Raw genomic sequence first — 26,069 nt, 5'->3', positions numbered from 1 at the left:
TGCTTTACAAGGGGCCTCAAGAAGACATTGAAGAAGAAAGGAAGGAAATGTTGATTTACAGCTAGAGTAATGCCAGTTAGGGCCCTCAGAATTACTAGCTGACATACTAAGCAACTGACTTTGCATCAGTCTCCGCCATATGCTGCAAGTCCTGGGTTTCCCTGCTTTGTTTACTACTCTGGTCCGGTTGCCTGGAACAAAGTAGGTGCTTGGTGACTATTTTCTGAGTGAGTGATTGACATGTGTTAACCAGTAACTCACATACTGGATTGCTTTCAGAACAGCCCCTGCACTACAGGTGAATCAGGAAGGGAGAGAACCTTCCCGGGGGTATCAGAGGACTGTTCAGTTCGTCAGACATTAAATGAGTGCCTCCCTGTGTTGTGTTCGGTACGGGGTGGAGAGTAACGAGTTATTCCTATACTTCCACTCTAGAACATGGGTGGCAAACTATAGCCTGCCGCTGGCCGCTTGTTTTTGTGCTGTTTGGTTTCTACATGTTGCTGCATGTATCTGTGGCTCATTCCTTTTTATTGCTGAGTAATATTCCATTGTATGGCTACACTACATTTGTTTATCCATTCACTTGTTTTGGACATTTGTGTTGTTTCCAGCTTTTGGCGATTATAAATAAAATTACTCTGGACAAGTCTTTGTATGGACATGTATTTTCGTTTCTCTTGGGTAAATACCAAGGGTCATATGGTAGGTATATATTCAGCCTTTTAGAAACTGTCAAATTGTTTTCCAAAGTAGTTGTACTACTTTGCATTCCCATCAGCAATGCAGGAAGTTCCAGTTACTTCTCATACTCGCCAGTACTTGGTATCATCATGCTTTTTAATTCAGCCACTAAGTATGTAATTGTATCTCATGGTTTTAATTTCCATTTTCTTATTGACTAATGATCTTTTTATGTGCTTATTTGCCATCTGTATATCCTTTTGCCATCTGTATATCTTTTGCCCATTTAAAAAACTGGGTGGTTTGTTTAAAATTGGAGAGTTCTTTATATATTCTGGATGTAAGTGCTTTATCAGATAATTTGATTTATAAATATTTTCTTCACGTATGTTGACTCGTCTTTTTATTCTCTTAACAGTATCTTTTGAAGAAAAAAGTTCTCAATTTTGATGAAGTCCAATTTATCAACTTTTTCTTTTATGGATTGTACTTCTAGTATATGTGCCTAAGAAATCTTTATCTATCTCAAGGTCACAAAGATTTTCTCTTGTGTTTTCTTACAGAAGTTTTATAATTTTATGTTTTCCATTTAGGTCTGAGTTAATTTTGGGTACATGGAATGGATCAAAGTTCTTTTTTTAAAAATGGATATCCACTTGTCCCAGTACTGTTGAAAGGACCTTTCTTTCTCCGGGGAATTAATTGCCTTTGCACCGTTGTCATAAATCAGTTCCGTTGATCTTGATGTCTGTCTTGATGCTTATTCCTTGCTGTCTTGATTACTGTACCTTTATAGTAAGTGCTCACATCAGGTAGTGTGACGTCTCTAAGATTGTTCTTCCGTTTCAAAGTTGTCTTGGGTATTCTGAGTCCTTTGCATTTCCATATGCGTTTGAGTCAGTTTGTCCATTTCTACAAAAAGGACTGCTGGAATATTGCTTGGGATTGCATTTATCTGTAACGTATTTGGGTAGAATTGGTATCTTAATAGTATTGAGTTTTCTGATCCATGAACACTTCATGTATCCCTATAAGTTTAGTTAGGTCTTTAAAAATTTCTCTTAGCAATCGTCTGTAATTTTCAGTATATAGGGCTTGCACGTCTGTCATTAGATTTATTCCTATTTTCTATTTTTTGATGCTATTTTAATTTTTTAATATTTAAATTTTTGGAAGAGTTTGTATGGAATTGGTGTTATTTCTTCCTTAAATAGTTGGTAGAACTTTCCAGTAAAGCTGTCTCAGCCTGGAGTTTTCTTTGTTTAAAGGTTTTTAGCTAAAAATTCAATTTACTTTAGAACTATAAGGGTATTCAGGTTATTGATTTCTTTTTGAGTAAGCTTTGGTAGTTTAAATATGCCTTTCAAGGAATTTTGTATGTGCTTATTTGACCCATATTTCTTCTTTGACCCATAGGATATTTAGAAATGTGTCTGGTTGTTTCCATATAGTTGGGATTTTCAGGATATCTTTCTGCAGTTGATTTTTAATTTAATTCAGTTGTCAGACAACATACTTTATATGATTTGAATCATAAATTTATTGAGATTTGTTTCATGGCCCATAATTTCTGTTATGGTAAATGTTATGTATGCATATGAAAAGAATTGTGTATTCTGCTGTTTTCGGGTGGAGAGTTCTATAAATGTTGGTTAGGTCCAGTTGATTAATAGTGTTGTTCAAGTTGTCTGTATCTTGCTGATTTTTTGTCTGCTTGTTCTAGCAATATGAGATAGGAGATTGAAATCTCTGACTATAATTACGAGTTTGTCTATTAGCAGTTATTGCAATTTTTCATTCATATTTTAAAGCTCTGTTATATAATAAATGCATAAATATTTAGGATTATTATGTTCTTTATCATTATTAAATGACCTTCTTTATTCCTGGTAATATATACTTTGGAGTCTACTTTGTATGGTATTAATATAGCCACTCCAACTTTGGATCAATGTTACCATGTTATATCTTTTTCCATTGTCCTGTTTTCACCTACTTGTTTCCTTATAAAGTGTGTTTCTTTTAGGCAATATGTATCTGGGTCTTGCCTTTTTACCTATGTGACAAATTTTGCCTTTTAATTGGGGTGTTTAAATTACCCTGTATGGTAATTGATAGGCAAAATTAACTAAAATCTACCATTTTATCATTTGTTTTCAATTTGTAACATCCATTGTTTGTTTCCTTTTCCCTTTCTTTCTGACTTCTTTTGGATTTACTGATTTTATTCCTTTTTGTCGTCTTCGTTGACTTACTTGCAGTAACTCTTTTGTGTTCATTTAGTGGTATTTATCGTTAACTTAATCACAGTTTACTGTCGTGTCACTGACCACTTTACCTATAGTATAAGAGCATTAAAACTGTATGCTTCTGCTTCTCTCTTCCCAGCTTTTATGCTATTGTCACCGTTTTACTGCTACATGTTATAACCCCACAATGGAGGAGCATATACAGAGGGTGCCAAAAAAAATCTATACACATTTTAAGAAAGGAAAAAAACTGTATTAAAATTGTAGTACTAAGATGTACTGATAACAAAGATGAATACAAGTCACGTTTGACTTTTGCAATTACAAGAGGTGCTCAGAGTGGTTGCCATTAGCGCCCAGACACTTCTGATTACAGCGAACTACTGCGTGAGCAACGTGACCAAAGTGTCCACTTGTATCGCTGTGCACGCCGATTCAGTTTCTTCCCGAAGTACCTACCGCCAGTGTAGCCAGTTTTCTACGGTTCACCACATCCTTTAAGGTCCCTCATAGGTAGAAGTCAAGGCGTGTTAAGTCAGGAGAATGTGGGGGAAACTCCAACTGCACCTCTTCGTCCGATCCATTGTCCTGGCAAATTCTCATCAAGGTAAACTCACACATGTCGGTGGAAGTGCGAACGACAGCTGTGCTTCCCACATTTTCTTTGACTGTCCTGCCCGTCACGTGGTGACGCTAGCATTCAGTTGATTAACGCCATCTTTTGAGCGAACGTTATACTACACATTGCTACCGTAATTCATTTCAATTTTGAAAAATAATACATAGATAGCATCTCTTAAAATGTGTATACTTTTTTTGGCACTCTGGTACATGTTTTTCTTCAAGTAATTCTAGGTTGACAGCTATTTCTTTTTGCTTTTCAGAACATATGTTTGTTTCTCCACTGTCTTACAGCTGGTACTGTTTCTAAAGAGAAATCTGCTGTCATCTTTATCTTTGTTTATCTGTGCATAATGTCTTTTTGGCTGCTTTTAAGATTTTATTGCTGGTTTTAAGCAATTTGATCATGATGTGCCTTGGAGTAGTGTTCTTTATATTTCTTGTGTTTGGGGTTCATTGAACTCTGTTGGCTTATAGTTTCCATGAAATTGGGAAGTTTTTCTGCCATTGTTTCTTCAGCTGTTTTGTCTGTTCCCCACTCCAAGTACATGTCCCACAGCTCACAGTTAAATTTTTCCATCCTTTTTTTTCTTTCTGTGTTTTAGTCTAGAGTTTCTCTGTTGTCTTAAAGTCACTGACTTTTTCTCTACAAAACTAAATCTGTTAATCTTGTGCAGTGTATTTTTCATCTCAGGCACTGTTACTATATTTTCATCTCTAGGAAGTAAGTTTGTTTTCTTTAAACCTTCCATATCTCTACTTAACATGTTTAATTTTTCCTCTAGCTTCCTGAGCATTCGCGATACATTTATAACTTTTAATGTCCTTGTCTATATTCTCATTTGTACCATTTCCTCTTCTCTGTCGATTTTGATTGAATTTTTTCTTATTTTGGTCGTAATTTCCTATTTCGTTGCATGTCTGGTAATTTTTTATTGAATGCCAGGCTTTGTGAATTTTGCCTTTTTGGCTGCTGCATATTTTTGCATTCCTGTAAATATTCTTGAGCTTTGTTCTCGGATGCGACTTGGAAACAATTTGATTTTGTCAGCCCTTGCTTTTAATCTTTGTTAGGCAAACTGAGCAGCATTTAGTCTGGAGTTCATTTTTCCCTACTAACAAAACTAGACTCTTCTGAGTACTTGAGTCAGTGCCCCATGAATTACGAGTTTTTCCAGGCTGGCTCCAGAACAAGCACTGTTTGTGACGCTGCTGAACTTCGGTTACTGTTCCCTCTTATCCTTTAGGGTGATTCTTTCCCCGGCCTGGGGTAGTTTCCTCACACCACTCACTGATCAGCACTCTGCTCGCTGCCACAGGGGTCCCTCTGTACCTCTCTAGAGTCTTGTCTGTGCAGCTCTTTCTTCTCCTGTGCTCTCTAGAGCGCTGTCCTATGAGCACTGCCTGCCTTGGTTTCCCTCAGTTTTTAGCTGCATCCACTCACCTCCAAGAGTCTTCGGGTATCCCTGGAGTCCCTCTCCCTGTTCTGCAGGCTGGAAATGTTCTTCAGGTAGTAAGGCTCACTCACGTTGTTTCCTGACTCTCGGGGAACGCTGTCCTTGTTGACTGATGTCCAGTGTCTGGAGAGCTGTGTTTTTCTTACCTTTTGTCCTTAGTTGTTTCAGGTGGGGTGGTTCCATTCATCCCTGTAACTCCACCCTCCCTGTCATCAGTTTGGGGTGTAGGACTCCCTTCCTCCCACCTCAGTGTTTTTCCATGGTTCCAAGATTTGTCCATTTATCAGCTGCCACCCCAGTTACAGCATCTGCTGGCTTTTTCTTGAAGAACCAGAGAGTATATATTTTTGGTTTTGCAGGTTATATAGTTTCTTGCAACCACTCAACTTTCCTGTTGTGGCTCAAAAGCAGCCATAGACAGTGCTTATTTGTGGCTGTGTTCCAGTAAAGCTTTATTTTAAAAACCACTGGGAAGGGTAGGAGTTGGCAGTAATTTGCTGACCCCTGCCTCAGTTCAAGACCTTACTTTGCTGAGTTATTTAATATTTTTTGTCTGGTGCCCCTATTTTAATTGCTTCCAGAAACCGTTGCCAGTTATATCTGCTTATAACACAGATCTTACCACATTGTTTACTGGCTCCTTAGAACACACCAAATAAAGGTCAGAATTATCTTACCCTCACAGCCTCCGCAATCTGAACCTTCTTATATTTCCTATCTTATCTCCATTGATTCCCCATCTGTCAGCTCATACGCAGTCTATTTGGCATGCTGTCCTGCCCTGTGGTATTTCCTGAAGCCCTGCTTTTTCTAGACTGCTCTTCCTTTCCTATTACATTATATGTACCTTCTGAAACCATCGACCTGCCTTGGGCACCCTGTTCACATCCCACCTTCTTTAAGAAGCATCCCAGAGCCCCGAGGGTGGAGTCAGTTTTTTCTCCTTCCTTCTTGTTGTTTTAGCATGCTGTTTGAGGCTTCTGGAGTGGTATGTAGGAGGTCTGACAATTACGTTTGCGAACAAGTTGCAACAATGTGGCTAACCTTTTTTGATATCAGAGGGGTTATTCATTATGCATTTGTACCAACTGGACAAACAGTTAACCAAGTTTACTATTCGGAAGTGCTGAAAAGGCTGCGTGAAAAAGTTAGACGACCTGAACTTTTCACCAACAATTCATGGCTCTTGCATCACGACAGTGCACCAGCTCACACACTGTCTGTGAGGGAGTTTTTAGCCGGTAAACAAATAACTATTAAAACACCCTCCCTACTCACCTGATCTGGCCCCCATGACTTCTTTCTTTACCGGAAGATAAAGGAAATATTGAAAGGAAGACATTTTGATGACATTCATGACATCAAAGGTAATACAACGACAGTTCTGATGGCCATTCCAGAAAAAGAGTTCCAAAATTGCTTTGAAGGGTGGAGTAGGCGCTGGCGTCGGTGCACAGCTTCCCAAGGGGAGTACTTCGAAGGTGACCATAGTGACATTCAGCAATGAACTATGTAGCACTTTTTCTAGGATGAGTTCGCGAACTTAATTGTTTGACCTCGTGTATCCTTACATGTGTGTCGAGTGTATGTGCATCCTCCCCGTTGACCCAGAATCCCTCAGGAGGTGGGAGGTGTGTCCCCTTGTTTCTGTCTGCTCTGTAGTTCAGCACATCCCAACGCAGAGCAGAAATACGGCCCGTGTGTTGGCGGTGGCACGTAAAGATCAGTGTGTTGGGGGATGCCGTGTTCTGGGGACTTGTGGTGTTGTGGGCGCAGCTCTTGTCTCCTCCTCGGGGCATGCGTGCAGGCCCCCACGAAGGCGGGCTGTGGGCAGGCTGCCTGGTGTTTGGCCCGTGCTCGTGGGGACGGGTGGTGGCGGGCCTGGCCATTCCAGGACTCTGCTGCTACTGCCGCTTCCTCAATGGCCTCTTGCCCTTTGGTTCCACAGAGCTGCGGTGCAACCCTGGGCAGTTTGCCTGTCGCAGTGGCACTATCCAGTGCATCCCCCTCCCCTGGCAGTGTGACGGCTGGGTGACTTGTGAGGATGAGAGCGACGAAGCCGACTGTCCAGGTGAGTGTGTCGGGCAGGCGGACGCACGTGGCCCGTGCTTCCTGTTGGGGGGAGATGGTGTCAACTGGTACCCCCTTGCTAATCCAGGCGTTGGAACGTTATTTTGAGCTGACCCCCTGCCCTCTCTCTTTCTCTTTCTGTCTTTTTTAAAAAACAGATGCCAAACACAGGTAGTTCTCAGGACTTGTAAGATGGCAGGGTCAGGTCTGTGGTGAGGCAAGAGAGGTGCCGAGAACCTCACATTTTGGGAGGTGCTGCTGGCCCCAAGAGCAACACCCTGAGGTGTGGTGGCCTCTTGCTTCCCTCTCTCCTGGCTCTGGACCTAGGCGCCTTTGAAACCTGGCTAGAAACCTGCCAAGGGTCATTTAGACTGGCCTTGGCTCTTCCTACTGGTCCTGCTCACTCAGTCACTAGTAATCTTTTGCTTGGGGGTTTTCTCCTGGTGATGTGTGTGCCCCTAAAGATGTATGCAAATGACACAGAAAGTTGAAATTGTCAGTTCTCCGCCCGGTGTCTGCTCTACACCCTCGAGGAATATGACGCACCCCATGAATAATGGTGGTGCTCACTACATCCCTAATTCTCAACTGGTGTAGCATCTCATGTGTGCTCATACATGTGTGTGTGAGAGAGACACACACTCATACACACAGTAATGTGTTAAGACCTGGGTGGTTCTGATAAAGCCCCTAAGAGGAAGGTGTGTCTTATTCCAGCGTGAGAATCTCGGACCTAAACTCTTTGGCCTGGCATTCAAATTTCTTCGCAATCAGGCTTGTTTGTTGTTTGCCAGCCTGATTTATTGCTATTCTCCTTCAGTGACTCAGCTGGCCTGTTTCCTGTGCCCACCCCATTAAGAATGTCCTAGCCATATGCTTCGTTTATGCCTTTCTTTTTCCTGGAGTCCCCCCGTTCTGTTTCCTTGTGGGTAGATCCTGTCCATCCTTCAAGACTTGGCTAAATGATGCCACAGCAAGAGGGCATCTCTGGGCCCCCTGGCTGCAGGTTGGCTTCTGCCAGTACCTCTCTGGCAGCACGTAGAACCGCTGGTAATTCTCACTATCACCTGTCCCATGCTTGATCTCTTCATCCAGACTGAGGTCCCTGGAAGGGCAGAAGACCTGGCCTCTTCCTCAGTGGGGCCTGGCCTAGGATGGGGTTCTTTTTCAACATGCAGTAAATGAAAGGAGTGTTGTAATTCCCATAGACCAGGTGCTAAAGAAAAAAGGATGAACTCCAGCCAGGGGGGGTCAGCTAGGACATCAAGTAGAAGGTGACATTTGAGCTTGGGACATTTCTTTGGGCGGGGGGCTTCCAAAATAAGAAGTAGAGGTGGTCTGGTAGGACTGTATTTGCCTGTAAAGGGCCCCCTCCTAATCATTCTTCGCCTGTTCTTCATTAGGTTATATGTGTCTATGGTTGAGACATCTGCCTTTCCAAATGAGAGTGTGAATGGTGGCGGCCAGGTTAGGAGCCTCTGGGACAGCCCTGTATCTGGGAGCCCACCTGGTCACCCTTAGGTCGCAGCCAAGAGAGAGGGCACTTCCCAGTGCTTGCCATACAGGTGCTCCGTGCTGGGTCAGCCTGGGGAGGACGATGGTCGTGCCTGGAGCTTCCTGTGCTCCGACTATGGGGTGAGACTTCAGATCCAACTTCTGAGAGAATTTCTGGTCAAAGAACCAAATGGTTCTTGGCTTGCTTTAAAATGGAAGCATAGCTTATCTGCTGCTCTCAAAGCACCTTTTAGTTTAGCTTTTAAGGTTGTGTGTAATAACTGCCCTGTTATAGATACTGAAAACTGTGGATAGCACTCTTAGGGTTCACCTTGGTCATCTGTCCATGCGCTGTGACTTGCTGAAGGCAGGGCCAAGATCTGATTTCTCTTTGGGGTCATGTGGTCAGCACAGAGGGTTACAGGTCCGTTCAGCTCAAGTGTTGACTTGAAGTTACGTAGGTTTCTATATTTTCTCCCCAGACAGGAAAATAAAGTGTATCCCACAGGATCCCGGAGTTCTGAGTGGATGGCATGCTCCAGGCCCAGCCATTGAGGGTGTGGTGACAATGACAGTGTATGCCAACTCGCCGAGGCCTACCGGGGTGTGGGTGAGAAGGCTGAGGCCCTGTGGGACGTCCTGGCTCGCGCCTGCTCTGCCTTAGCTCCTGGTACCGTTCCCCTCCTGTGGTCTAGTGCCCTACCATGAGTGATCCAGGTGGGAAAAGCAGGTTGCTTTTTGATTGTTTGTAGAGTTGGGATTCTGAGAAACTTATCAAAATATACAAAGAATAATAATACTTGTTTCTCACTTCCCTGAATAACTGCTGAAATTTTGTTAAATATCTTTCTAGTTTATTTTAAAAGAAATTAAGTTTTCAAAACATCGTGATTATAGGTCAAGTCCTCATTAACATTTCCCCCTACCAAAAAAAAGGAAGAAAAATCTGTGTGTTGAGAGGGAGTGCAGACAGGAAGTTAGCCAATAGCCACCTTTGCTGTGGCCTTCCTGTCTGTGGGGAAAGTTGAAGTAAACCTGTGGGAAGCCCTAGCCATGCTTGATCAGGTTGCTTTTGAATGTGGGCTTCTGGACTTCCGGAGTGACCACATGAGATTATTCATTGCCCTGCTAAAACCCTGCTAAAATTACAATAAAAGATACAAAACCACAGGGACAAAGAAAATGGGAGCGATGCAACAGTAGATCAATAATTGCAGCATGGTTTTGGAAGATAGAAAATGAGTGGTGTGCTCGATTAGTCTGGGCATTTCAGTACATTCCCTGCCTTTCAGGGCTGGAAGGCTAGATGGAGCTGTAACACTCAGATTCCCTTACCAGCAGGCTTCGGATATCATTTAGCTTGTGAGCTCCTTCCCATGAAATTTGGAAGGTGGGTGGGATGTAGAAGAATCTTTCCTCTGGCACTGATGTGAGTTTGTGGGTTTAGACAGGTGAGTGTTTACAGTAGCTTCCACATCCCCCCTGGCCAGCCGTCTCAGGGCTGCAGGGCAACTGTGGTCTGGCAGCGGGTTTTCTGCAGTTTCCTCACCTGTGGGTAGCAAGTGCAGCTTGCTGGTTCTCTGAATTGCAATTGCAGAGATGAAATTGACAGTTAGAGGGTGGCCAACTTTACTTTTGCGCACACTCTAGCCTTTTCAGTTCTTTTTATTTTGTTTTTAATAAATTTAATTGGGGGACAGGGTGTTTTCCAAGGCCCATCAGCTCCAAGTCGTTGTCCTACAATCTAGTTGTGGCTCAGCTGCAAGTACAGTTGCCATTCTCAATCTTTAGTTACAGGGGCCACAGCCCACCATCCCATGCGGGAATTGAACCAGCAACCTTGTTGAGAGCTCGTTCTCTAACCAACTGAGCCATCCCGCTACCCCCTCAGTTGTTTTAAAACCACTAATTCCCCTTTGTGTTTGAAATACCTTGCATGGTTTCTGTTCTCCTTACTGAACCATCTTTGATATAAATGGGAATTAACAAAAGATGTGTAAAATTTTTAGGAGAGAAAAATTTACAACTTTATTACGAGACATTAAAGAAGACTTGAATAAATAAAAACAGGACGTTCTTTGCTAGGAAGATTCAGTGTGGTAAATAAAGCTGCCTGTTCCTGTATTGATCTGACGATTCAGTGCATCTCTGAAGATTTCTTTCTTTTTTTTTTTTTTTTTGGAAATGTGACAAGTCAATTCTAAAATGTTTGGAAGAATAAAGTCCTAATATTGTTAGGGCACTTTGAAGAAGAGTAAGAAGTGAGCACTTGCCTTACTGGTGGCAAGGCTTACTTTACAATTAGCTTAGGGTAGCATGAATTGGCCAGGGGGACAGAAGAGCTGCCAGAAGCAGACCAGAGAAACTTGATATATGGTAGAGGTGGAATTACATATCATTGGGCAAAGGTTAGACTCGTCAGTATGTAGTGCCATGACAGTCGGAAAAGAATGAAATTGGATCCCTAGTGTACAACACACAGAAAAGTCAGTTTCAAGTTAATTAAAAACTTCTAGACAACAATATAGGAGAATACCTTTATGACCTTGATAAGGAAGTTTGTTCTTTTTTAAGTCACAAAAAATGTTAACTCTAAAAATAAAAATAATGAGTTTTACCAAATTAAAATTAAGATCTTCCCTTTATCAAAAGGTATCAATAAAGAATGTGAGGGCCGGCCCGGTGGCTCAGGCGGTTGGAGCTCTATGCTCCTAACTCTGAAGGCTGCTGGTTCGATTCCCACATGGGCCAGTGGGGTCTCAACCACAAGGTTGCCGGTTCAACTCCTCGAGTCCCTCAAGGGATGGTGGGCTCCGCCCCCTGCAACTAAGATTGAACACGGCACCTTGAGCTGAGCTGCGCTGAGCTCCCGGATGGCTCATTTGGTTGGAGCGCGTCCTCTCAACCACAAGGTTGCCGGTTCGACTCCCGTAAGGGATGGTGGGCTGTGCCCCCTGCAACTAGCAACGGCAACTGGACCTGGAATTGAGCTGCGCCCTCCACAACTAAGACTGAAAGGACAACAACTTGACTTGGGAAAAAAAAAAAGTCCTGGAAGTACACACTGTTCCCCAATAAAGTCCTGTACCTCTTCCCCAATAAAATCTTAAAAAAAAAAAAGAATGTGAACAGACAAGCCTCAGAGTAGGAAGATATTTGCAACACTCACAGCCTATAAAGGATTATAATCCAGTACATATAAAGAACTACAAATGGACAAAAGACAACAGGCATGTCACAGAAAAATTAACAAGAATGGTTAAACATAAAACGATATTCAACCTCAGTAGTATTGTAAGACTACAGTGAGATATCACTTTACAGGTACTTAGATTAGCAAAAATTAAGGTGTCTGACAAAACCAGGTGTTGGAGAGGATGTAGATGGCTTGGAAATCTTATCTGCTGCTGGTGAGGGTAAATTGATACACCCACTTCGGAAAACAGGCATTAACTTGCAAAGCTGAACATTCTCATATTCTATGATTCTGGATTTCCATTTGGGAAAACTCTAGAGATAGTCTCGCAGCACTGCTCATACTGATGCACGTCTTGGAAACAACCCAAATGTCTGTGTTCACGGATGCAGTATTATGAACCAACAGCAGCGAGTGAATCTTATGTTCCTGCAGCATTATGGGTGAATCTGAAAAACAGTGAAGGTGACAGGCAAGTTGCCACAAAGTACATACAGCATAATAAACACAAGCAAAACTGACCATTATTTATAGATACATACATGTATGATAAACTAAAAGAAAAAAGGGCAAAACAGTGATGTACGAAATTCAGGCTCCTGGTTCCTCCCTTGTGAGGAGATAGAGGAGTAAGACTGGGAGACGCAAACGTGGAGGTTCACCCCACGCTGATGTTTGAGTTCTTAAGTAGGGTGGGGGTGGGAACTCACAAGGGTATTTTATTATTAGTCTTTCTTACATATGCATTGCATATGTTCTTTGGAATATTTCAGATATTATACAGCCCCTTGTTTTTTGTTTTTATTATGAAAAGCCAATAGATAAGAGAGTGAACACTGATTTAGCATAGCAGGGAAACTGCAATCAGGGGCCTGCTAGAGAGTGAGAACGCCTGGAAATGAGCCCGTTTGACAAGTAGTTCCCCTGAAAGCCTTGGAAACTCTTAAATACCGAGGCTGGTGGGCATCTGACGAGGGAATAGAATGGGGCTGGTGGGATTCTCAAGAGACATGAAGCTTATTTTCTAGACCTACACTGTCCAGTATGGTAGCCATGAGTCATGTGGCTGTTGGGCACTTGAAATGTGGCCATTTCAAATTAAGATGTACAAGTGTAAAGTACACATCTGATATGAAAGACTTAGTTTAAAAAAAAAAAGTGAAGGGAAGAGAAAGGGAAAAAAAAGTGAAGCATCTCATTAATGCTTTCTTATATTGATTACATGTTGAAATTATAGCATTTTGAATATGTTCGGTTAAATAAAATTATTTAATTTCATCTCTTGATGAACTGTGATTTACGTTATATTTCCATGAGACAGCACTTGGACTTAAAGTCAGCAAAATAGGAGACACCAAGCCCAGCAGAGGAGAGCTGTGGAGGTTGAAAACAGGAATTCAGAGAATTCACTATAGGGTCAAGGGAAAATTAGGCATCTGAAGAGACAGCCACCTCTCCCAGTCTTTGCATGGGAAAGACTAGTTTTGCACTGGGGAAGACCTTCACTAATGAGCAGGGCTTGTTCTGAGCCTGGGACCAGCCTGAGGTGAAAGCTGAACATCTTCTCAAGTCTTTTTTGTCTGTACTTGCATCTTACCTGCGCCTGTGTGTATACATGGTGGCTTTTAAATGCCTTCATTTCCCAGAGAGTGCCACCCAGATTCTCAAGGCCTTAGGTATTCTATTGTATTCCTCCACCCATAGTCCCTTCCCCCAGGCATCTGAAGCTCTGTATCTTCTGCCCTGCTCCCCAATTGCCCGCAGCCAGGTCTGTTTTCCCAGGCAGGGGATTGGAGGAGTCTTGCCTGGATTAACCTGCGTTATATGGAAGACATAGAAGAGGTATCAACACAGTGGAGGGTTCCCAGCTAAAAGGCTAGCTTTCTTACTCTGGTCCCCCACCTTGAGGCTTACCTTAACCCTGCAAACCTGGCTTCTAGTGCTCACAGAGCCTCTGGTAAGCTGAACCACCCTCTTCTTAAACACGAAAGGCAGCCAGTGCTCTCCAGACTCTGAAAGAACATCCACAGGGTGTTCACCGGACTCTGGACAAAGTATCCTGGACCAGAAGGGGCAGAACACAGGCTTGAGGAGGTCAGCTCTGCTGCATGTAAAATGGTGGTTAAATGGGGGGGGGGGGGCTTGGAACCAAGCTGCCGGGGCTGGTCTCCACCACTTACTGGCTGGAGTCCTGTGGCCAAGAGACTTTCCGAACTTCATTGTCCTCATGTGTAAGAGGAGGAAAATAATAGTGCCCGCCTCTTAGGGTTGTTGTGAGGCTTAAATAGTACGATACACGACAGTGCTTAGAACAGAGTGTGGCGTACAGTAATGCCTCAGTATATATTAGCAGTTTTTGTTGTTAACTCAGGGAATAACTTTAAAACTACATTCCGAGATCAGCGAAATGGCAGTCTAGGAAATTCCACACCCTGTTTTCTCACAGATACATTAAAAAAGCAACTAGAGATTGGCTAAAACAGCTTTATAGAAGCTCTGGAAAACAGTCAAAGATCTACAGCAACCATAGGAACACCGGTCAAGGACAAGCCACTTTCAAATGGTAGGAGATTTTGTGGCATTTTTACTCACCTTTGCCCCCATCCCTTCCCTGCCTGGCACACAAGGTCTGAAGGAAGTAACAACCCAATACCAAATTCTCTGCCTCTAACAGGGGAGTGGGGCAGCCCTTATTTGCAACTTTCTAGCCTGTCTGGGGGCTGCCTGAAGGAGTGATTTCCTGGCCTGACTCAGAATTTAGACCTGGAAAACCAGCAGAGCTCAGATCTCAGGCGGTGAAAAGCCGTGGAAAGAGGTGAACAGTGTTGGAAAGCTGGGGGGAGGGGGACACTCCAGAGCTTCAGATGCCTGGGGGTAGGGACTCTGGATGGAGGAATACAATAGAATACCTAAGGCCTTGAGAATCTGGGTGGCACTCTCTGGGAAATGAAGGCATTTAAAAGCAACCATGTATACACAGGCCCAGGTAAGATGCAAGTACAGGCAGAAAAGACATGAGAAGATGTTCAGCTTTCACCTCAGGCTGGTCCCAAGGCTCAGAACAAGCCCTGCTCATTTGTGAAGGTCTTCCCCAGTGCAAAGCTAGTCTTTCCCATGCAAAGACTGGGAGAGGTGGCTGTTTCTTCAGATGCCTAATTTTCAACAACAGCAGCAAAATCACAAGTCATACAAAGAAACAGGAAAACATGGCCCACTTAAAGGAGTACAATTAAGTGGCAGAAACTATCACTGACATACTAGACAAAGGTTTTAAAACTGCCATCTTAAATGTGCTCAAAGAGCTAAATTTAGGAAAACAAAGAACTAAAGTAAACCAGGAGCACAATATATGAACAAAATGAGAATACCAGCAAAGAGAAAGAAATTATAAAAGGGAACCAAACAGAAATACTATAACTAAATTAAAAATTTCACTAGAGGGGTTCAACAGTAGGCTCTAACAGGTGGAAGAAAGACTAAGTGAACTTGAAAACAGGACATTTGAAATTAGAGTTTTGGAACAAAATGAACAAAGAAAGGAGAACAGAACATTGGGTCTTATCGGATCATCCAACAGCAACAGAAGAATACACTTTTTTTTTTTCCTCAAGTGCACGTGGAACATTCTCCAGGTAGACCGAAATGTTAGGCCACAAATCAAGTCTCGATAAATTAAAAAGACTGAAATTACACAAAGTATGTTTTCTAATCACAGTGGAATGAAACTAGCAATCAGTAGAAGGAAACTGGAAAATTCAAATACATAGAAATTCAACAACACAATCAGCTTTAAGAAGAAATCACAGGAAATGAGAAAATATCTTGAGACAAATGAAAATTAAAATACAACAGCCCCAAACTGATGGTATGCAGTGCTAAGAGAAAAATGTATTCCTATAAACACATTTAAAAAAGGAAGCAAGCTCTCAAATCAACAACCTATCTTTGCACCTTAAGGAACTAGAAAGGGAACAAATTAAACCCAACGGTAGCAGAAGATAGAGAATAGAAAAACAATGGAGAAAACCAATAAAATCAGAAATAACAAAATTGACAAACCTTTAGCTAGATTGACTAAAGAGAGAACATCCAAATAACTAAGAAATGAAAGTTGTGACATTACTAACAGTTTTATAGAAATAAACAGGATTATAAGAGAGTACTCTGAAGAATTGTATGCCAACAAATGGGGTAACCTAGATGAAATGGACAAATTCCTAGAACCATAGAATCTGCCAAAAGAAAATTACAGGCTAGGGGCGGCTGGATAGCTTTGTTGGTTAGAGTGCGATGCTCTTAGCAACAAGGTTGCTGGTTCAATCCCCACATGAGCCACGGTGAGCTGTGCCTTCCACAACTAGACTGAAGCACCTACTTGGAGCTGATAGATCCTGGAAAAACACACTTAAATAAATAAATAAAAAAAAGAAAATTACAGGCTAATATCGCATGAACACTGATGGCAAAAATCCTGAACGGAGTACTAGCAAACAGAATTTAACAGCACATTAAAAGGATTATACACCATGACCAAATGGATTTATTCTTGGAATGCAAGGATGGTTCAACAAACTAAAATCAAACAAGTAATACACCACACTAACAGAATGTGGGGGTAAAAAACCACATGACCACTTAGATGCAGAAAAAGCATTTGGCAAAGTTAAACATTCTTTCATGACATGAGCCAGAGGCTCAGGCTCTTACCTGTGCTCCTGCCCAACTAGCTATGGATTGGAGGTTTCACTGACCCTCTCCTTAGGTTCAGTTAATTTGCTAGAATGGCTCACAGAAATCAGGAAAATCCATTTATTCACTAGATTGCCGATTTATTACAACGGATGTTAAAGTGTATGAGTCTACAGCCACATGAAGAGATACTTAGGGCTAGATCCCAGAGGCGCTGGGGCCCACATGGTGGCGCATGGAAGCATTAAGTTCCTCAAGGGAGAGAGAACAGATGAACCAACCGTCCTGGGTTTTTTGGAGGCTTCATTGCATGGTCATGATTGCCTGTCTTTGGCCATTGGCAGTTGAACTCACTCTCGTTTGTGTGTGGTGGTGGTTGGGGGGTGGGGGGGGCAAGAAGGGGGAAGGGAGTGTGGGACTGAAAGTTCCAAACCTCTAATCTCATGGTTGGTTCTTCTGACAACCAGTCCTCAAGTCACCTCATTAACATAATAAAAGACACCACCATCCTCAACACAGGAAATTCCAAGGATTGGGGGAGCTGTGAGCCAGGAACTCTGGGTGAAAACCAAATATCTTATAAATCACAGTATCTCAGGGTCAAAGACCTAAATGTAAGAGCTAAAACTATAAAACTCTTAGAAGAAACATAGAAGAAAAGCTTCTTGACATTGGATTTGGCAATGATCTTTTACACATGACACCCAAAACACAGACAACAAAAGAAAAACTAAATTGGGCTACATCAAAATCTAAAACAACTGAGTGAAAAGGCAGCCTATGGAGTAGGAGAAAATATTTGCAAATCATATCTGATAAGGGGTTAATGTTAAGAATATATAAAGAATTTCTACAACTCGACCAAAAAAAAAAAACACCCCACAAATAATCCTGTTCATAAATGGGCAATGGACATGAATTTCTCCAGAGAAGATGTACAAATGGCCAGTAAGCGCATGAAAAGAGGCTCAACATCAATCAAAACCACAGTGAGATATACCACCTCACACTCACTAGAATGGCTGCTATAAAAACAAAACAAAATAAGTTGTTGGTGAAGATCTGGAAAGAATGGAACCCTTGTGCCTTGTGCACAGTTGGTGGAAATGTAAAATGATTCAGCTAGGAAAACAGTATGGTGATTCCTCAAAAAATTAAAAATAGAATTACCATTTGATCCAGCAGTTCCACTTCTGGGTATATACACAAAAGAATTGAAAGCAGGGTCTCTGAGCTGTGTACTTAAAAATGGCTAAAATTTTATGTTATATATATTTTACCACAATGAAATACACACACACACACACACACACACACAGTCTCTTTTCTAAATATGAACTGAATGCAATGAAAAGGAACAATTGAACGTAGAAAGAGCTCTTATAAATTAAAATATGAATCCAAAAAATCCAGTATCTGATTAATGAGAGTTCTAGTAAAGAAAATAGAAAAAAAGAAAGGAGGGGAGGGAATTAGCAAGGAAATCATGTAGCTTTGGATTAGACGGGCACAGTGATTTTTAAAAGACCTAAACCAGATACCTCCTTGTGTAATTGCAGCATGCAGGAATGCAGAGCACTACAGCCTCAAAGAGGAAGTACGCAGGTCACCATGAGAGGATCAGGAGTCAGAGGGACATTGTTTAATGTCACATTATCTACACACTAGTGTTAGTGCCGCCTGGATCTGAAGAGCAACTGATTTTAATTGTCTAAATCAAAATTTTAGTTTCAGTTTTACTCAAGTGATTTACACACCCAGTTTGAATATTTAAGCAGTTCTGTAAGACTTTATTGAAAAAATAGCAACCCAGTGGGGCCCGTCCAGTTTCCAATTCTCAGAAGCAAATACTTGAGATTACTTTAGCTATTTTATTTGGTATTTATCTGTGTGTCTATAAACTCCATGGTTTTAGGCATTCTCTCTTGACTTGCCCTAAACAAAGTGGCTGACTCTTGCCCTCCTCATCTCACTCCCCGAGTTCTCTGTCACTGCAGGTGCTACTCGTAGCGTGGCTGTGGAGGAGGATGCGATTTCCTTTTTGCTGGCACATTTTATTCTTACCCCAAAGTTGAACATTGTCGTCATCGTCGTCATCGTCATCTTTTTGTTTTGATAACTTTATTGAGCTGTAATTCGTACACCTATAATTTGCCGATTTAAAATGGTTTTCAATGGTTTTTAGAATATTCGCAGAGTTATGTAATCATCACAGTCAATTTTAGAACATTTTTGTCACCTCAAAATGAAACCCGGTACCCACCAGCAGCCGCTTTCCATTTCTTCTTAAGCCTCAGCCCTCGGCAACCACTAATCTACTTTCTGTCTCTATGGATTTGCCTCTTCTGCACATTTCACAGAAATGGAATCATACAATGTGTGGTTTTGTATTTGGCTTCTTTCACGTAGCATAATGTTTTCAAGATTCATCCATGTTGTTTTGTTTTTTATTTAAACTTATAAATGTACTTTTTTAAAAAAAAAGTCTTTGTCCTTTCAGATTTTTTATTTTTTAACAGCTTTATTGATATAATTTATGCACTGTAAGGTTCACTAGTTTTAAAAGTGTATAAGTCAATGATTTTTGTAAATCTACAAAATTCTGCAAGCACAGTCAATTTTAGAACATTTCCATCACCCTCAAAAGATCTCTGTGTCAATTTGCAGTTACTCCTTGTTCCCTCTACTATTCCCAGGGACCCACTAATCTATTTGCTGTCTCTTACTGACTTGCTTTTCTGGACACTTCAGATAAAATGAATCATACAGTTTGTGATCTTTTGTGTTTGGCTTCTTTCATTTAGCATAATGTTTTTGAGGTTCATCCATATATCAGTAGCTTGTTCCTTTTTCTTGCCAAATATTCCATTGTATGGATAATACCACATTTTGTTCATCCATCCATTGTTTGACGGGCATTTGAGTTGCTTCCCCTTTGTGACTAAAGCGTCTATGAACATTAGTGTACAAGTTTTTGATGGGACGTATGCTTTCATTTCTCTTGGGCAAATACGAAGGAGTGGAATTTCTGGGTCATATTGTAAATTTATGTTTAACTTTCAAAGAAATTACCAAATTGTTTTCCAAAGTGGTGTATATTTACTTTCATTAGCAGGACCTCTTTCCTGATTTTCCCTTAGTTGTAGATCTAGCACGTATTCTGCCAGACTCATTTTGGAATCCTCTCTCCCGGAACCCCCGACTTTGCTAGTCTGGTTTGGTGCTGACGTGGCCTGCTGCCCACCTTCCCAGCTGCCCTCTTGGGGTCTCCCCTTCATCAGCAGCATGGGAGAATCAGTTTCTCGCTCTCGCTCTCGCCTGGTTTCCTGTTTGGTTTATCCCCTCTTTTGAGCAGTGTACTGCCTCCTTCAGTAACTTCTGCAGAAAAGGAACACAGGAGACAGAAGTTTTTGATTCCTTGTTTGCATGTCCAAAACTGCCTTTATTTTATCCTCTGACATGATAGATTTGGCTGGATTTGGAATTAATAAGCTAGAAATCATTTCCCCCTCTAATTTTGTAGATTTCACTCCTTTTTTTGTTTTTTAAACAAGCTTTCAGTGTTGCTGATGGCATAATAATTCCTGGTTCTTGGAACGTACGTAACCTATAGCTTTCTTCCTGGAAATTGTATATTTGGTACATCGTACTGGCCATTTAGTGGGTCTTTTCCTTTTAGAAACTCATGGCTTTCAGTTTAGGGAATGAAACCACTAGAATTTTTTCTTTTCCATTTTTCTAGTCTCTGTTGCTAGGACTCCTATTATTGGAAACTGGAGCTCTGGGACTGACCTTCGGTTTTTTTCAGTCTCTCCAGTTTTCTATCTCGTCTTTTTATTTTACTTCTAGGAAGTTTCTACTTGCACCACATCTTTTAGGGAACTTTCATTTTTGCCGTCATTTTGCATTTATTTCCAAGAGAGCTTTTCTTGGGGGGAGCAGGGTCGTGTTGTCTTTTTTTATGGGTATAATGTAGTCTCCCTTTGAGTATGTTAATGGCATGTTTTGTTTAACGTTTCATCTCTCCGTTCTCATTTCTTCTGTATTGTTTTCCTCTGTGGTCTCTTCCTTTTGAAGGTTCCCAGAGGTTGGTGGTCCTGGTCTGTCTGCTGTATGTGGCAGAGGGCCTTGTAGCTCGGGGCTCATGGGCCTTCCTGGAGGCTGAACCAGATGGACTGTTTCATCAGGGATCTTCCTCCCCTTTTGGACCTCTTTTTTGGACTGGCCAGATTTTTCTCCCATAGCAGGGTGTTCCAGTCTGCCTGGAGCTGGGATTCTGGGAGCTTAGTGGAGGAGAAGGGGCTGGGAGTTTGCCCTCCCCTCCCTAAATACAGAACCCTGACTTGCAGCTGATGAACTTGTCCCCCACCCCAGGGACCACCTGTTTTCCCTTCTCATCAGTAACCAACCCACCCATGTTTTGCTAGGGTGAGGTGGGTAGGGTTGCCTGAACATACCACGTGCATGGGATGGGAGCTGGGTGTGTTGGCTGCTTTCTCCCCTGACTTTTAATATGAGAAATCTCACATCTACAGGAAAGATGCAAGAATAGTATGACGAATACTCATATAGCCTTTATCTGCATTCACCAGTCGATAACATTTTGCTCCAGTTGCTTTACGTTTTTTCTGAGCCCTTTAAGAGTGTGTTACTGATACGACGACGTTTTACCCCTAAATATTCCAGCATCTATCTTCAAGAACAAAAACAGTCCTATAACCACAATACACTTTTCACATACAAGAAAACTTACTACACTATTGTTACCTTATATAATCCATATTGAAATTTTTTTCAGTTGTTCCAAAAATGTCTTTTACAGGTTGTTTTTCTTTAAGTCTAGAATTTATTCAAAAGTTGCGTCTTGTATTTTCTTGCCATCTTGCTTTGTTCTTTAATGAAGGAGTGTCCCCAGCTTTTTAAAAATTTATTGATCTTATATGACATTGACATATTTAAAGAGTGTAGGCCAATTTGTAGAATGTCCTTCAATTTTGACTTGTTTTCTCATGATTATATTTAGGTGAGACTCATTCTTAATAGGTCATGAAGTGTCACATCAGGGGGCACATGAGGTCAGTTTGCCCCATTATTGGTGATGTTAAGTTTGATCACGTGGTTAATTTGCCACTACTGTAAATGTTGTTCCCCTTTTGTAAGGAAGAGTAATCTGTAAATAAGTAATGAATAAAAATCTGTGGCATGTGTTATAGGTGTTCTCCAACCACTTTACACCCAAGTATTTTATTGATGATTCTTGTCTGAATCAGTTATACAAGTGGTGGTTAAAGATGGTGATTTTGTAATTTTGCCATACACACTACACTTAAAAAATGGTACTATTTTATAAATAGCTTTTCTATGTTATGGCACTATGGCTCATCGTGTTCCAGGCTCATCTTGTATTTTTCCAGCTCCAAACCTGGAACCAGCCATTTTTCTAAGGAGCTCTGCTCCTTTCAGTGAGTAATGGTATTTAGAAACCAAGATAGAAATGTTAGCTGTGCGCATACTTATTTGGGTATCATTGCTTCTAGCATTTTCAGTGGACATAGCCAGAAAACCTTTTTTAAAAATAATAAGTGCATATTTATCGAGAGTTCTGATCTACACTAGAGTTGTTCTCCTCCTCCTCCCGTCTCATATTTGTATCTCCCTTTGTCCATAGTAAGAATTCTGGTTCTCTACATCCTCTATATATGTACTTATTTGGCCAGTCTGAAAAAATAGTGTGTGAACAAGCAGTACGGTGAATGTTTAAATTAAAAAAATGTATTACAGTAAAAGACACATTGCCATTAATCCCTCTCAAAATACTCCCCCTCATTTTGAACACACTTATCCCGTCGTTCTTGCCACTTTCCGAAGCAGTCCTGGAAGTCCTCTTTCGTGAGTGTCTTTAGTTGCGCTGTTGTGACTGCCTCCATGTCCTCAATCATTTTGACTTTGGGGAAGAGCCAGAAGTTGCACGGTATCAGATCTGGTGAATAAGGCGGATGAGGACACACCGTAATGTTTTTATTTGACAGAAATTGCCGTATACCAGAAGCAATGGGTGACATGGAGTGCTGTCATGATGTATGGCACACTTTAAAACACACCTTCTCTCAACCATAGCTCACACCCAACTGACTGCGCCAAATAAGTTGAAGCTTGTCACACACTGTTACTAAGGTTTGATGCACCACTTCCTGTATTGAAGATCCCTGCCTTTCTGTTGGATGGCACTTGGCAGCAGCATTCACTGTATTTTGTGATCACAATGAAAGGCTCCACGTCACACATCACTTCCGGTATACAGCAACTTCTGTCAAATAAAAACATTACGTTGTGTCCTCATCCACCTTACTCACCGGATCTGGCACCGTGCAACTTCTGACTCTTCCCCAAAGTCAAAATGATCATGAAAGTTAAACGTTTTGAATCGATTTAGGACATCGAGGCAGCCACTACAGCTGAACTGAGGACACTCAGGAAAGAGGACTTCCAGAACTGCTTCAGAAAGTGGCAAGAACGATGGGATAAGTGTGTTCGAAGTGAGAGGGAGTATTTGGAGGGGAATTAGTGGCAATGTGTCTTTTACTAGAATACATTTTTTAAAAATTTAAACATTCACCATATTTGATCACACCTCATACTTAAAAAAGAGTTTTGGAATTACTACTATACCACTACTCAGGACAAATCTACCAGGCCAAACCAAACCCAGGACTCCTTTGCAGTTCTTTATGTTGTTAGGCTATTTTCCACTGAGGGTGTACAATCTATTTTCTAGTCAGAAGTCTAGATATATATAGCTGTTAAATATATAACAATATAGAAATTGCCGTATACCAGAAGCAGTGGGTGACATGGAGCGCCCTAAGATTCATTCTTTTTTTGTTCTTTGTGATTACGTTAACATTTGATTCTGTTTGCACCCAGTTTCAGGACTGCCTCCTCATCTTGTTAATTTATTTTAACTTTTAAAAATCAAGATACAAATTCATGTACCATAAAATTCACCTCTTTAAAGTATATAATTTCATAGTTTAATTTCATGGTTTTTAGTATGTTTACAAGGTTGTATAACTGATTTATTTTTAGGATATGTGAAACATAAACAAGATCCAACAATCATAATATATAAAACATATTCTTTGAAGTTCTATTTCCTTTCTATCCCTTTGCCCTGTTCCCACTCACGTCCTGTAGATAATTAATTTGATTAGTTTGAGTTTTTGTTTTTGCTTTTTAAATTTATTATTACAAAAATAAGCAAATGTATATTTTACTCCTTTTACTTTGTCAGTTTCTTACTTAAAAAGTATCTTACACTATATACTCTCTGCACTGAAATATTTTTTTTCTTTTTTAATTAAAAAAAATATCCTTGAAAACACTCTGTATTCATTTACAGGATCTTTTTCATTCTTTTTAACAGCTATATTGCACCCCATCTTAGGGACATACCATACTTTATTTAACCAGGCTCCGTGTATGGGCCTTTAGGTTGTTCTCAGTGGTTTGCTATTAAATAACCTTGTGCATATGCTTTTTTCCCTCATGAATTGTTTATGTATCTTCAATGTAAATTCTTAAATATTGGATTGCTGGATCAAAGGATCATTGCTTACGTAGTTTTGCTAAATATTGCCAGATTCCTTACTCTCCCACTTTCTCAGCTGTTGGCCTAGGATTTAGTTTTCTGGGCTCAAATAAATTTAGAGTGATTTACTTCTAAAATAAAACATTTTTGAGACTCACAAGTACTAAAAACTTCAGGGTAGGAGGCTGAGACAATGGGCATAAACAGGCATTGTCCCCAGGCAGATTACAATATGGTCGCTTTGTCCTCTGTTTTCCAAGTTTTAGAACTGTGTCATCCTCTTCCCTGTTCTGTCTGTCCTTGTTACTATGTGCCTTTTTTTTTAAAGGCCCATTACTGTTGTTGCAGTGAGTTTCATGAGAGACTAAGAGGTTAATAAATATGATTGTTCAATCTGATAACCGGAAGCTTCAAAAATATTATTAATCTGGGATTTTTATACCTACAGAAACCACTTGTGCCTGAGGATAAAGAAATTTTCATATATGGAGCAACTCATAAAAGTTGCCCAACCCTTTCGTAGGGTGATGTGATCTTGTAAAAGGAGAGGGTAAAGCAAGAAGAAGATGGCGTGGGGTCCAGGAAACAGGGTCCCAGTGCAGGAGGACAACAAATGGACCCCAGGATCCTAGCCGTGCTCCAGGCCAGAGGGCAGCCCGTTCACACTGGTGCTGAAGGTGGGGGCATAGGAAGAGTTTTCCAGGAAACAAAGTGGAGCTGGGACACTCAGATGCAGTGTTTTTTAGTGTTTAAATTTTTTATTGCTTTTTTTGGCACCTCTGTATTTTGAAAGCATATTTTTTTTAAAAAAAATTGTATTGCTAGCCTTTGTTGTCTGCTGTAGCAGCTAGAAAAATTAGTGGTAGATATACAGAAAACCAAGTAAAATTTAAAAGCAATGCAAATATTAGCTCCAGGAAGAAGAGAAAGTTGTATGAGAATTGAAATAACCTTAGTATGCGAATTGGCTCACAAGTGAAGAATACTTACATTATTCTACTGACTTTAATTGTGAAATTGCTTGTACTCTGTTGGGAGGGTAAGAGTGTATGTCATAAGTCAGTGGGTAACATTTAAAATGGATAAAACTAGAAATAGCTGTGTAAACCTTTTTAGAAATACGGATGCAAATATCAGGAGAAATCAGTAAAACAGGTGTCTGGGAAATGGGTTAGGCACGGGGCTGGGAAGAGGGGAGGCAGGGTTTTGTGTTTCGCCTTGTGACGTTACATATGTAAGAATTAAGACCTGGGGTGAGGAGTTCCTCGGGCCAGTCCGCTTCTGCTGTATCTCTACGCGTGGGTGAGGCCCCAAGAAAGGCCACAGCTTACATGTCATAGGACTATCTGGTAGCTTCAACTCCTGTTCTAGGCAGTAGCAGAAAGTAAGATGTTCCCTCTGTGAACTTGTGCCTGAGACATTTGTGGACCCAAGAACAACAGGCAGGAGGCAGGTTTTGAACTTGGAGCTTCCAGGTCTGTCTTTGTGCAGTTATTCTATGTTTCATTGTATGTTATCCACCGGGGCATAAAATGGGAAAAAACAAATGTGCTCAAATTGGTATTTCAGAAGCATAGGTCTCAAAACCTTGATAGGACGGAGTCAGATCTCTGGTCACTGGGCCTCAGTGAGATTCTTATTAGCGAGGACAGCCTGGCCCTAACCAGAAGGGAAAAGAGTCAGTATAAGGAACATATATGACATAATGGAAAAACCATTAGGAAGTTTATATTTTTAGGCTCTCTGAGGTTAGAAATCCTGTTTTGGTAAGCAAGTATGATTTGACTTATACCTGATTTTTGACCATGATTCGAAACCTGTTTTGGTGTAAAGTCAAAAGTGCTGTGTGTCCTGACAGCTCGGAGTGCTCAAGAGGCTGCTGTCCGTCTTATCCTCTTCTTCATTCGGAGCAGAACAAGCCCATCTGGACCCTAATGCCGTATTTGGACAGATTTTAATTTTCCAGGAACACAAATTCGAATCGCTCACATTTTGTCTTTTATTTACAAATAATTCTAATT

At 41.1% G+C, this 26,069-nt stretch overlaps 1 protein-coding gene across 3 annotated transcripts in view; it reads left to right on the top strand.

The window, feature by feature from the left end:
* Nucleotides 1–26,069, top strand: part of DGCR2 (DiGeorge syndrome critical region gene 2) — a 78,620-nt gene that overhangs the window by 19,582 nt on the left and 32,969 nt on the right. For 2 of the 3 annotated variants that reach the window (XM_033097213.1, XM_033097211.1), the window contains exon 2: nucleotides 6,960–7,082. The exons of the other annotated variant lie outside the window; for it this stretch is intronic. In XM_033097213.1, the coding sequence (XP_032953104.1) occupies nucleotides 6,960–7,082 (123 nt within the window). The remainder of the gene's footprint in view (nucleotides 1–6,959; nucleotides 7,083–26,069) is intronic. 3 annotated transcript variants of the gene reach the window in all.

Source organism: Rhinolophus ferrumequinum, chromosome 25 (genome assembly GCF_004115265.2).
Source record: "Rhinolophus ferrumequinum isolate MPI-CBG mRhiFer1 chromosome 25, mRhiFer1_v1.p, whole genome shotgun sequence".
Taxonomy (NCBI): Eukaryota; Metazoa; Chordata; class Mammalia; order Chiroptera; family Rhinolophidae; genus Rhinolophus; species Rhinolophus ferrumequinum.
This window is presented reverse-complemented; position numbering and strand designations above follow the sequence as displayed.